This window comes from Delphinus delphis, chromosome 19 (assembly GCF_949987515.2).
Source record: "Delphinus delphis chromosome 19, mDelDel1.2, whole genome shotgun sequence".
Classification (NCBI taxonomy): Eukaryota; Metazoa; Chordata; class Mammalia; order Artiodactyla; family Delphinidae; genus Delphinus; species Delphinus delphis.
The window spans coordinates 10046958-10059830 of record NC_082701.1 but is presented as its reverse complement, the minus strand read 5'-3'; the positions used below and the strand labels follow the sequence as shown (position 1 = coordinate 10059830).

Here is a 12873-nt window from a genome sequence, read left to right as displayed (position 1 = left end):
CTGGGCAGTGCTGGGGGCAGAGGGCTCAAAAGCAAGGTGGTGCCAGGACCTAAAAGGCAGGGTCTCAGGCTTCCCTGGTGGCGCAGTGGTTGAGGGTCCGCCTGCCGATGCGGGGGGCACGGGTTCGTGCCCCGGTCCGGGAAGATCCCACATGCCGCGGAGCGGCTAGGCCCGTGAGCCATGGCCGCTGGGCCTGCGCGTCCGGAGCCTGTGCTCAGCAGCGGGAGGGGCCGCAGCGGTGAGAGGCCCGCGTACCACAAAAAAAATAAATAAATAAAAAATAAATTAATTAATTAATTTAATTTCATTAAATAAAAATAAATTTAAAAAGGCAGGGTCTTGAACACTCTTGCAAAGTTTGTATAATCTAGTCCTGAGGCCAAAAAGTTGCAAGCAGTGCTTTGAGGACAGTAACAGAGCTGTGCAAAGTGCCCCTGTGCTACAAAGGAAAACCAGAGCCACCTGGGGGGAAAGGAGCAGATCAAACCAAGCCCAGCAGCGGGAGCAACACCCAGACGGATCAAGTGAGAAGCCTTGTGGGGGAGTTTGGGGGAGGCAGGCGGGTGTGCAGAGGGGTGTTACGAGAGCCGTGGGGATGGGTGATCTCACGGCTTCCGTAAGGATTCAAGCAGGATTTCAGTATTAGCAGGTGGGGAAAGCTGCCCTCAAACACACAGGGAAAGTACACACCTGTGGCATTTACGCTGGGTGAGTTTTCTTAGAGAGGAAGCTTTGTCTGGGAGCGGAAGGAAGACGCAGCCGAGTGGCCACAGCCGACACAGGGATTTAAGGTCCATTGGCTACTTTTTGGCCAAACCACCGAACACAGGCCCAATTCCATTGCAGCCCATCTGCGTGCAGGGGAAAGAAGGCCTAAAACAAAACTCTGGGAGCCCTGCCACGTGGCTTTTCCTTGGTGAGTTCAACCAGACCCGGGTTTGGATGTAACTCCAGTCTCTAGAAACTGGAAATTGTTAGGGTTGTGTAGGCCCAGCAGCAGCGGCTCACAGGAACCAAAACTCACAGTGACTGACGTAAAGGTCAGAAGAACAATGATTACTTTACAGTTAGAAATGTGACACAGGTCTTTCCAGAAATTAGCTTAAATCTTTAGTCATCTACAGGCTGTGAAACCGGGGGAGGGGTCCAGTCCCTTTTACGTCAACCTCCAAAGTAAGGAGCCCCCAGGTGACTTCTGGGCAACAATACTGTTACTTTGTTAATGCACCTTTTTTAAGGTAAGTTCTAATTTGATTCATTTTGGTTACAGCTTTATTTTTTTTAAATTGAGAATGCTTTATTCTTTCATCTTCAATGTTTCTCCAGTTTTCTCTTTCAGGATTTAGAGATTATTCAATTATCTCATCTCTAGCATTTTTTTTTTTTTTTTTTTGCGGTACGTGGGCCTCTCACTGTTGTGGCCTCTCCCGCTGCGGAGCACAGGCTCCGGACGCGCAGGCTCAGCGGCCATGGCTCACGGGCCCAGCCGCTCCGCGGCATGTGGGATCTTCCCAGACCGGGACATGAACCCGTGTCCCCTGCATCAGCAGGCGGACTCTTGACCGCTGCGCCACCAGGGAAGCCCTCATTTCCAGCATTTTATTTGCCATTTAGTTGGATTTCACATTTATCCAGTGTACCTCCAGCACACCGGTCCAGGGACACACCAATGAAATGAGACTTGATGGGGGAGGGAGGAGAAGTCCCGAGAACATTCCAATTGAATGTATAAGTGGAATGTGCCGCCAGCCCAAGGCGACACCAACCTAATGGCAGGGATGGAGGGAATCCAGGAAGACCTCTTGGTGGAAGTGGCACCAGAGGAGGTTGTTGAAGGACAAGTGGGAAAGGGAATTTTAGGCCAAAGACCAACCTGAGCCTGGAGTAGAGACAGCCTGATTGGGGCCTGGGGGGCACTTGGATTTAGCTCTGCTGAAGGATGCAGGGCAGGGAATGGCTGGGGAGGAGGGGGAAAGGCAGGCAAAAGCCAGCCCCTGGGAGGCTATTAGAGACCCTGCGAAGGAGCTTGGCTTTCCCATCAGCAGGAGGCAGGGGGAGGGGTGGACGGGAAAGGGTTTCAGACAGGAGTGAAATGGGTTCAGTTCGGCCTTTTAGATATATTATTCTGTTTGGCAGCTTGAGCAATGGACTTGGCTCTATTCCAGTAATGCAGGAGAGAGCGGAGAGCGGCTTTACTTGGGCAATTGGACTGAGGGGAGGGAATGGCTTGAGGAATATTTGGAAAGTAAAATTAGCAAAATTTGTTGAGAATTTACACGGGGTGAGGGAGAGAGGGGGAGTCCAGGATGCGGCCAGGCAGGTGATCGTTGGGGTTACTGTCTGCATCAGTCCAGGTCCAACCAGGAACACCAAAACCACTCTGCACAGCCCTTAAAACAGCAGGGATTAAGGTAGGGATTGGTGACAGCCTGATGGAAGAAACTCCCTGGGAAGCCAAGAAGGGAACAGCAGGAAGCTGTCAGCAGCTCGAGGGTGGAGGGGCAGAGGGAGGGGCAGCTCTTGTAGGCTGCCCTACAAGAGCCCAGGGTGAGGCCAGGTGGGAGGCTGCAACCACAGTATGTCTCTCTGGATGGAGTTGAAGCCGCTGCTGGAAACTCCACTCAAAGCAGAGAGGGAGGGGAAGAAAGGCCTGCTTCTCCTTTTGTCTGCCCACCAGTCTCAGCAGTGCCCCCAAGTGGCCGGACCCACTGGGAAACCAGCTGAAAAGGGCAAGGATTTGGTCTGAGCTCTAGCACAGCAGCCCAAGTAGGCAACAGGGCAGAAAGGAGAGGCAGTTTGGTGGGGGTGGGGGGGGAGGCGTTTCTGGGCATGGTGAATTTCGAGGTGGGACACCTCGAAAGGACACCCCCTTCTGGGGAAGGGGTGTCCAGGAGGCACTGGACCCACCTTTCCAAAGATTAGGGGGAGAGGTCTGTGTTGGCACATTTGGAATTTACCAGCCTACAGGAAGTAGTTAGTTGCAGTGGTGACAGCAATGGATGTACTCATAGGTTAAGTATGTTACATAAAAGAAACATTCAAATTATTTTCCCAAATGATTGCATCATTTTACATTCCCTGCAGTTTTACAATCTATTTGCTTACACATTGTTTCCAATGTGTAGTCTTTTAGCTTCTAGCAGTTCCACAGAGTGTGGAACGTCAACTCATTGTGGTATTAATTTGCATTTCTCTGGTGACGTTTGAGATGGAGCATGTTTTAAAATTTTATTTATTTTATTATTTATTTTTGGCTGCGTTGGGTCTTCGTTGCTACGCGCGGGTATTCTCTAGTTGTGTCGATGGCCTTCTCATTGCGCTGGCTTCTCTTGTCGTGGAGCACGGGCTCTAGGCGCGCAGGCTTTAGTAGTTGTGGTGCGTGGGCTCAGTAGCTGTGGCTTGCGGGCCCTAGAGCACAACAGGCTCAGTAGTTGTAGCGCCCGGGCTTAGTTGCTCTGCAGCATGTGGGGTCTTCCTGGACCAGGGCTCGAACCCATGTCCCCTGCATTGGCAGGCGGATTCTTAACCGCTGCACCACCAGGGAAGCCCAGGATGGAGCATTATAGAAAAGACTTTCCTATGGGCCATGTGAACACACCTCTAGGAGATTCCACTTGGAAGCCTTCTAGGAGGGAATTTGACAGGGGAGTAGGGTGGGAGTGTGGGTGGCCAAAGGCTCCTCTCGACTTCCAGGTCTCAGATCACATTCTCAAGCAGCATGCGGGCCTTTTCAGGCAATAGCTTTGTCATCTAAGAAAAATTTCGGGGTTACCTCTGAGGGCCTGAGCTAAAGATGTGAACTTGGAGCCTGAGAAACCTGGGTTTAAACCACCACTTGCTTGCTGGGATCTTGCACACTCAGTTTTATCATCTGTAAAATGGAAACAATATCTTTTTGTAGGGTTGCCATGAGGATTAAATCAGATAGTGTGGGCAAGTGGCCAGCTTGGTATCTGGCACATCATATGAACTCAGCAACAGGAACAAATGTCATCAGTATTGTTATTAGAATCAAAGATCTGCTGGAGATCATCTTTATTTCACAGATGATCACATGGAGGCCCGAAAGAAGTGTCCAAAGCAACGTGCTAACTAGGGCAGAGCTGCGATAAAACTGAGGTCTCCGCATTCCTGGGCTACTTGCCAGTCCTCCGCCTCCCACCTGCTCCCACACTTTTTTTTTTTTTTTTTTGCGGTACGCGGGCCTCTCACTGCCGCAGCCTCTCCCGTTGCGGACCACAGGCTCCGGACGTGCAGGCTCAGCGACCGTGGCTCACCGGCCCAGCCACTCCGCGGCATGTGGGATCTTCCTGGACCGGGACACGAACCCATTTCCTCTGCATTGGCAGGCGGACTCGCAACCACTGCGCAACCAGGGAAGCCCGCTCCCACCCTTTTAATCACTCATTTATACATTGTATCAGACCTGGAAGAGTGAGAAGGTCTTTGTCTGAATCATTGCTTTAGGGTGCAGAGTGGACTCCGGGACAAATCCCAATCTGAATCTCTGTAGTTGACGATTCTCACAGACAGGGCAGAGCTCAACCTCAGGTTCCTGCGGGTCTGTTTATACTTGTTTGCTTTTTCAAAAACGAGCACTCTCCAAGTGATAACTACAGGTGAATTTTGTTCTAATTAAACCCATTCTCTCTCTCCATTGCCAGTCCCTGCTTGAAGGACTGTGCGGGGAATATAACGACTAGCTGCAGGTTTCTAGTTGCTTCGCCCAGCCTGCCCTTCACACTTGTCTGCCAAGGACACAGCAGATTGTGTTGTATACTCCAAGTGTTCCCTTTTAGAAAAAGTCGTTTTTTGTGGAGTAACAATATTCCTTTGCTTATGTGAGAGTATCTGGAGGTCAGGTCTGGGACTGCACTCTCTCCACCTGCCCTGCGGAACGGGACGGAAGGCAACCAAGTGGATTAGGTGAAAGACATTTTTAAAAGTACCGCAAAAGCAAAGCGCATTTGCAAACATTCAACCAAAACTTTAACGTAGTCATCACGGGATGACGCTTCTGAAGGAAGGGAGTGGGGTCAGGGAATTGCACAGGGCCCGGGACACTGCAAAGGTCAAATACCATCGCTCCCGATCCCTTAATCCCAAGAGCATTTTGCTCCGCCCTCCGGGCTTCACTGGGCCCGCTGCCCTCTTCTCGCCCGGCCTGTGTCTTGGTCACTAAATGCCCTAGAGGGTGCGATGAAGCATCCTGCGCCACCGCCCCTACTGCAGGTGAGAAAGAAGTGCGCCCGGACGCCGTCCTAGGTGCGCCGGCTCGCCAGACCCGGAAGCAGGCACTTCACGTGCTCTGCGGGAACTCGGGGGGCGCCGGCCAAGGGGGCGGGGCGTCTCAGGCTCTGCGTGCTTTCGTCATCGCGTAGGCTGGCGGGGCCGCGGGATGGGGAGGTGACGTATAGGGCACGTAAAGTGGCTGCGGGCGGGTCCAGGGAATAGGGCGGAAACTAGCACCGCCTCTTAAAGTTGCCGGGGCCTTTCGGTGTGCCGCCTTGAGGACTGTGGACCGCGGCTCCTTTAAGCGTCGCCGTGACACGTGTGTGAGGCGGCGGAGGCCCGGATGGTGCGTGTGCGGGGCCCGTGCCGAGCAGACGCCAGCTCTGCGGGCCTGCAGCCGGGCCAGCGGCGGAGCCAGCTGCGGGCCTGGTAGGCTAGGGCTGGGTTGGGGCGGCGCGAGGGCCGGGTGGAGAGCTTCTGCGCCGCGGGGCGTGGGAATGTGACTCCCGACGCTGGGCGCACCGGCGAACGCTCCGGGGAGACACGGGTGTTTGTTTGCGAGGGGCTTGGGGTCCACGGAGAGGCACCAGGGCTGCACCGTCCGCAAGGGGCTCCGGGGTCCACGGGGAGGCCCCGGGCTGCGCGTCCACGGGGGGCTCCGGGGTCCACGGGGAGGTACTAGGGCTGCGCCGTCCCCGACGGCTCGGGGGTGCACGGGGAGGCCCTGGAAGTGTGTCCTCCGTCCGGGCTGCCTCGGGTCTGCTCTCTGCTTTTCTCCACACACCGGGAGCGACCCGCGGTGCAGGGGAGAGCTGCCCCGGCCAGGAGCCCATGCAGGGGAGAAGGCAGCAGCCCGTGGCGGTGTTACGCACAGAAGCATCATTTATGCAGAATTCAGACTTTCTTTGGAATGGCTTCAGTCCAAATAAAGGGGAGGGCGTTCAGTTTGGCAGCAGAGTTGATATCTTGTTTGTTCTTTTTTAGTAAGATATGTGGGAAAGCTCACCCCTGGAGAGGGTAACATTCCTTATGGGCTTGGTCGTGGTCATGGTCCTGGTGAGGGGATGGGTACAAGATATGAGTTTTTAAAATACGTATTTCTTTGGGCGGGTAGTATTGGGTCTCCCCTGGGGTTCTAGGAGCTAGAGCAGCGTCTTAAAACAGGGATGGATGAGAGAGAAAAACATCCTGGCTGTGACACAGTCCACTGTCTGTAAGGGATGGGGAGAATCAGGCCTCCAAGGAGAGGGGCGCTCAGTTTGCTCTTTCCTGGCTGGGGACCGATGCTTGCTCTGCAGAAGAGCCCCCTCTAAAAGCGCCCCAGGGAGGCCCCAGCCCTGTGCTGTCTGGGGCTCCTCCCCGCCAGCACGTGGTTGACCCTGTGAGTCTCCAGTGCATTTTATGCTGGAAAAATGCATTTAAAGGGAGGAGGGAGAGAAAACGTTCTTGAATGGTGATTGACTTAAGGAAGCTTTATTTGAGTAGAGGTAGAAATGTGCATAGATAAGTGTGAGCTGTTCCTGGACCGTGAGGAACGTGCACTGGAGAGAGCATCCTCCCTGAGTTTTGAAGCAAGTGTGTACATCAGAGGGCTTGTGATGGTTACAGGGACATTTTTCTCTGGGTCGCTGCACCTCAGAAATAGATCATTTTGAGGTTGTTGCTTAATGTTTCGGGTTGAATTGGTGAGTAAAGGTTTGATCTTCCTGTTGAAACTTGAAAAATTCTGTTTGTTCAAAACTTCTTGACTCCACATCGAGGAGTGGGCTATGTGGAATGGGTGGGTGTCCTTTAAGTTATTTATCTCGAATTAAATTGGGTTAAATCTTCCAAGTTCTGTTTATCCTCTAGCTTCGAGAGGTTCCCAAACCCATATCCGCCCATGACAAGAGTCCTTAGCAACGTGTGATCTTGACAAGAAGAGGGACATTGTAGGGAGTTTTCATGAAACAGAAATCTTTACAGATTGACTTCATTCTGAGATCATGTTTATTATGCTCTTTTGTTTTTCTTTCTTTCTTTTTTTTGCTGTTAATATGCTTTTACTTATGGACATCAGACATGGTATATCTGAAACTTGCTGTAAAGTAATGTGGGCTCAGGAGAAGAATTGACTGGTCCTACACAATAATTATTGACGCTGAATTAGGGGAGCGTGGCGGTTCCCTGTGATGTTCTCTCGACATTGTAAATGAACGTTTTCACAGTAAAAAGTTTTTAAGTACCTTAATGTTCTGTAATCACAGTGATTGTGGTTGATAATTAAGAAAAAAAAACAAACTTAGAGTGAAAATTTGGCAACTCTCATTGCGCCATTTTTTGGAGAACTCTTACTGGCTCATGAAATCTGAAAGTTGGAGATGATTATCTGTTATCTCTTAGTCTTTGCAAATGTGATGGAGTCTGGAGTTGACTGGCGTGTGGGGAGATTTTTGTTCACTGGGCTTGTCACTGGCGTGAAGGTTAAGGTATGGAACAAAGGGCAGTGTTTTCATGTCATGTCCATCGAAATCGTTTGTAGTTAGTTAGCTCAGCTCTTCACTCTTCCTAAGTCCCGCACTATCCATGTTCCTTCCGCCTTAATGCTGACTGTTCCTGGTAGATGGTTGGCCTTCCTACTCCGTGTCCAGGGAATGGGGCTGATGAGACAGCGGGAAGAGAGCTGGTCTCATGTGATGCTGTGTTCATCCCACAGACTCTGACACCCATTCTGGACGACACGCTTGTGGCTCTGGTGATTGAACAGGCCGAAGCCTGGGAGCACGTGGTTTTGAGGGCCCAGCATCACACCTGCCTAGTCTGGCCAAGCACCTGGCTCCATGCTGCAGGAATAGCACCCCCAAGTTCAGACACCCCAGGTAAGCCCACATGTGGTCCAGCAGCCGTTGTGCAGTTGGTGAGAACGCTTAGATAATTCCCCTTAGGAAAGCTGCTTTTATTTTTTTCATGTCAAAGAACTTGTGCTTGCGTTTTTTTAAATAATGGTCTTACGTTTCTGTTCTTCACAGAAATTTTTATAGAAAAAGAAATTCGATCCACATACAGAATTAGGTGCCCTATAACCATAAATCTGGACGGTTACCAAGAGGTGCTGGACGGGGTCCTTTGACTCGAGCAGAGTTTTGGATCCACCTGACTAGTTGGGTCTCCTGGCTCAGGCCGGCGACCACATACCTGGGGGAGGTCATCATTTTTCTGATGGGAGTAAGCTGTGTAAGGAACTATTTTTCTAACTGTGACTCAAATAGTCCTTGAGCTTTGGCCAGGGTGGTTGAGTTGACAGGTAGTGTGTGCAGTTAGAGGTGATGGGGATTTCGGGTTTGTTACAGTTTCTACACTGCGGCTTTAGGGACTGTTCCGCAGCCAGCGCTCAGCTCTCACCCAGTGTGTTTCTCCCCATTAAGCTCACAGGCACCTTTGACACTTGGTTTTTTTTTCCTATTTTACAAAGAACGGTCTCCGGCAGTCGCAGTGATTGTCCCTGGAGGCTGTAGCTAATCCCATGATGGAATAACCCAGGCCTGCCGCCTTCCAGAGCCTGAGTTGCCGCCACGGCCCCTGCCTGCTCCGCCCCACCCCCCCCTTAAGTTTAGGCGTTTTTGTGTACACCATTCTAGTCCTATTACTATCTTCTCTCCATCACTTTTAAAAAGATAGTCTGTACAAGCACTATCCAGTAACACAAGCCACAAGTATAACTGAGTTTTACAGTGACCACATTAAAAAATAAAAAGCAGGTGAAATGAATTGTCACAATATAACTTATTTAACCCAGTATACGTAAAATATAATCATTTCGGCATATAACTAGTCTTAAAATCACTGAGATGTTTTACACTTGCAAACTGACTCTTCGAAATGCAGTGTGTGTTCTACACTTACGGCACGTCCCAGTTTGGCCCAGCCTCATTTCTCCTGTTCAGTGGCCCCATGAGGCTCGTGGCCTTTGTTTTGAAGAGTGTGGTTCTGAACAGATGAGTGAGCTAATCTCACTCTCCATGCGAATTCCTTTATTGCATGGATTTGTGTGTGTGACCAGAGTGTCTTGGGAGAATTAGTGTTCTCCTGGTTTTGAGCAGACGTTAGGAGGACGTGGTTGCCTCTTGAGGGAAATTGCACCAAGTATGACGTCCAAAGTCACTTGATGGTACTTGTTGAAGAGAAGACGCCGAGAAGGTAGTCTCGCCTCCTCTGGGCCGTGTCAGTCCGTTTAGTGCTGTTTGCGGAGGCACTTTGTCTTTTTGAGAGGAGAAGCGTGGGCGTCGCTGTGTCCACGTGGTCCGTACTACGTCTTGTGTCACCCTTCCTTTGTAAGGTTGGCTTTTATGGTGGGTCACATCTGTAAGGCCCAGGAGGGGGTTGTCAGGGAAGGGATGCTCTGTTCCTGGGACCCGCTTACCCGCCGCTCCGTGTTCTTTCCTATCCCCACAGTGATGCACCATGCCCATAGTCGACAAGTTGAAGGAAGCCCTCAAGCCTGGCCGCAGGGACTCGGCTGACGATGGGGAGCTGGGGAAGCTCCTGGCCTCCTCTGCCAGGAAGGTCCTTCTGCAGAAGCTGGAGTTTGAGCCGGCCAGCAAGAGTTTCTCCTACCAGCTGGAGTCACTGAAGAGCAAATATGTGCTGCTGAACCCCAGGACAGAGGGAGCCGGCTGCCACAGGAGCGGGGATGAGCCGCAGGCCAGGACACAGGGTACTGGGAGAGGGCCTCGCTCTGTGCTGACCAAGTGGAGGGACGAAGCATTGACTGATTAGTAGGACCAGAAACAGAGTGTGGTCACTTGTGAATGTCGTGCATGGGGTCAGTAGATTTTAGTTATGGAAGTAACGGTACAGGGTTGGTCAGAAAGAGATCTGTGTCCTTAGAGGTTCAAGAGCAGGCCTTGGAAACCAGACAGAGAAGTGGGGTGGGCTCAGAGTGCCAGGGCCCAGTTCTTCCAGCTGCTGATTCTCACAGCCTCGTCCTCTCATCCACAGAGGGGTCCTGGGGTGCTAGACCGACGCCGTCAGGGAGAGCCGTGGGGTGACAGGTGTTCTCCTGGGCTTCCGCAGCGGGAACCCAGTCACCCCTGGATGCCGTGTTCTGAGCACGTGCCCACCAAGTGCGCCACGGCACTTGCTCTGGGTGGTCTGCCTGGGCACGGAGTCAGACGGCCTCCTCTCTCCCATCCCTCCCCCTCCAGGCAGCGAGCGCGCGTACGAGAGCTGCGGTGACGGCGTCCCCGCGCCCCAGAAGGTGCTCTTCCCCGTGGAGCGGCTGTCGCTGCGCTGGGGGCGCGTCTACCGTGTGGGCGCGGGGCTGCACAACCTCGGCAACACCTGCTTCCTCAACTCCACCGTGCAGTGCTTGACCTACACGCCGCCCCTGGCCAACTACCTGCTTTCCAAGGAGCACACGCGAGGCTGTAAGTGAGCGCTGTTCGGGGGGGGGGGGGGGGCTCTGCACACGCATGGCTGTGAGTGTGCACGTGCAGTGGGGTGGCCCTGGATCCTCGCGGCCAGATGGTCTCCTAAGTGGACAAACCCGTGTGCTCACGGTGCTGCCAGTTCAGCCCGGGTCCAATTCAGGAGTGAAATAGTAACTGATAAATAGTAACGCTTTATAGTAACTGATAAATCCTACATTTGAATTGTGCCAGCTGCAGGATGGGCCGTGAAAGAGAATCAGGGTAGAGTAATGGTCTCTAAACTGGGCTGAAAGTAATTACCTAAAGAGAGAAAAGGGTTTTCAAAAGATACCTGCGAAATACGTGTATTCGGTTGTTTTATACACCTGTTTTTGTAGCAATGTTTTATGTACATCATAAAACATCCTCCAAAGTGGAAATTGAATGTGGGTAAAATAAAGATGAAAGAAAATATAACTTACCCAAACTGAAGAAAACAGAAAGTCTGAATAGCCTTTCAACCATTAACAAAATTAAATCAGTGGTTAAAATTTTTCACATGAAGAAAACACCAGGCTGAGACAATTTATGGGTAAGTTTTATGAAACTTTTAAGAAACAGATCATTTCAGTGCTTCCTGAACTCTTTCGGAGAAAAGAAAAAGAGAGAAAGCTCCCTAGCTCGTTCAGTGAGGTTCTCTTAACTTGGATAACAAAATTAAACAAGCACAATGTGAGAAAGAAAAATTACAGTTCCCTCTTGTTCATGAATATACATGTAAGAATTCTAGATAAAATACTAGCAGATTCAATAGTCTTTTAAACACTGTGAGCAACTTGTGTTCATCCTAGTAACACAAGGATGTTCTGATATCAGAAAACCTCCAAATGCAATTGTGGAGCCAGTATAGCACAGCAGTTACAAGCACCACTCTGGAGGCTGGCCTGCTGGGTTTACATCCTGGTTCTGCCACCCGGCGACTGAGTCCTGGAGAATTACCTGACCTGTTCCTCATCTGCAAAGTAATAATAATATTTCCTTCATAGCGTTTTTTAAAGCTTACATGAATTATGTCGAGTGCTTAGAATAGTACTTGGCACACAGTAGGTTCTACATCCGTGACTGCTAATCTTGCTACCTTAGTTGCCGTCACTTTATTAACAGATTAAGAGAGAAAGGTCACCTGAAAATAGATGCCCCAAAAAATTATGATAAAGAAAACTCTTAGCAAAGTAGCAACAGAGGGATTTTTTTACTAATATTGATAAAAGGTATCTAGCAACAACTACAAAAAAGCATTCCAATTAGGAAATAGTAGAAGCACACCTCTTAAAAATAAGGAGAGAAGCCAGGGTGGCCACTCTCTGTACTTGTGTTTGATATGCTGGTCCTGGCCAGAGCAGTGACACAGGAGACAGAGGAGGGAGTAACACTCTTGTTGGTTGAAAATGATATTCCTGCGTAGAAAAACAAAGGAATCCATAGACAAATTAGAAATTCGGGGGAATAAGAAAGAAATTTGGCACTATGACTAGATATAACATCAATATACAAAAAGTTACTTGAATTTCTCTACACCAAACAAGAAATTGTTAAAAAAAAAAATTTTGCTATTATAAAAAATTGTATAACAGCAACAAAAATGATAAAGTGTGGAGACCCAAATTACCAAGATATACGTGGAAGACCTTTCCTGGGAATTTAAGGAATTTATGATAACCTACACATGGAGACTGCTGCCTTCACAGAGGGAAGCCTCAGTATTATAAAAATGTTGGATCTCTCCCAAATTAACGTAGAGATTATTGTAGCTCCAGCTGATTCTAAAATTTATATGGAAAAGAAAAGCAAAGGACCAAAATCACCAAGACACCTGTGAAGAGTATGAGAAGCGGTATACTTTAGCAGCTGTAAAGTCTTTTTGTAAAGTTAGAGACTTTAAAACGGCAGAGTTGAGTCAGGGAGGGAGATACTGACCGATGGAGAGACAGCCCAGAAACAGAGCCACGAATGCATGGACGTGTGGCATTACACACCAGTTTTTCACATATACATGTGTCGCCTGTTTTAAATAAATGGAACTTAAAAATAATCGGAATAAATGAAATAGAATCCCCATTTCACAGCATACTCACACCAAAAAATGGATTTAAAACTTCTCAAAAGGGCTTCCCTGGTGGCACAGTGGTTAAGAATCCTCCTGCCAACGCAGGGGACACGGGTTCAAGCTCTGATCTGGGAAAATCCTGCATAC

General features: G+C 50.0%; 1 protein-coding gene across 1 annotated transcript in view; it reads left to right on the top strand.

The window, feature by feature from the left end:
• Positions 1-5569: 5569 nt before the first annotated feature.
• The window catches only part of USP36 (ubiquitin specific peptidase 36), a 34567-nt gene continuing 27263 nt past the window's right edge, over positions 5570-12873 (top strand). The window contains exons 1-4 of the mRNA XM_059998469.1: positions 5570-5661; positions 7928-8090; positions 9664-9925; positions 10416-10637. Coding sequence (XP_059854452.1) covers positions 9673-9925; positions 10416-10637 — 475 coding nt within the window. The 5' untranslated portion in view covers positions 5570-5661; positions 7928-8090; positions 9664-9672. The remainder of the gene's footprint in view (positions 5662-7927; positions 8091-9663; positions 9926-10415; positions 10638-12873) is intronic.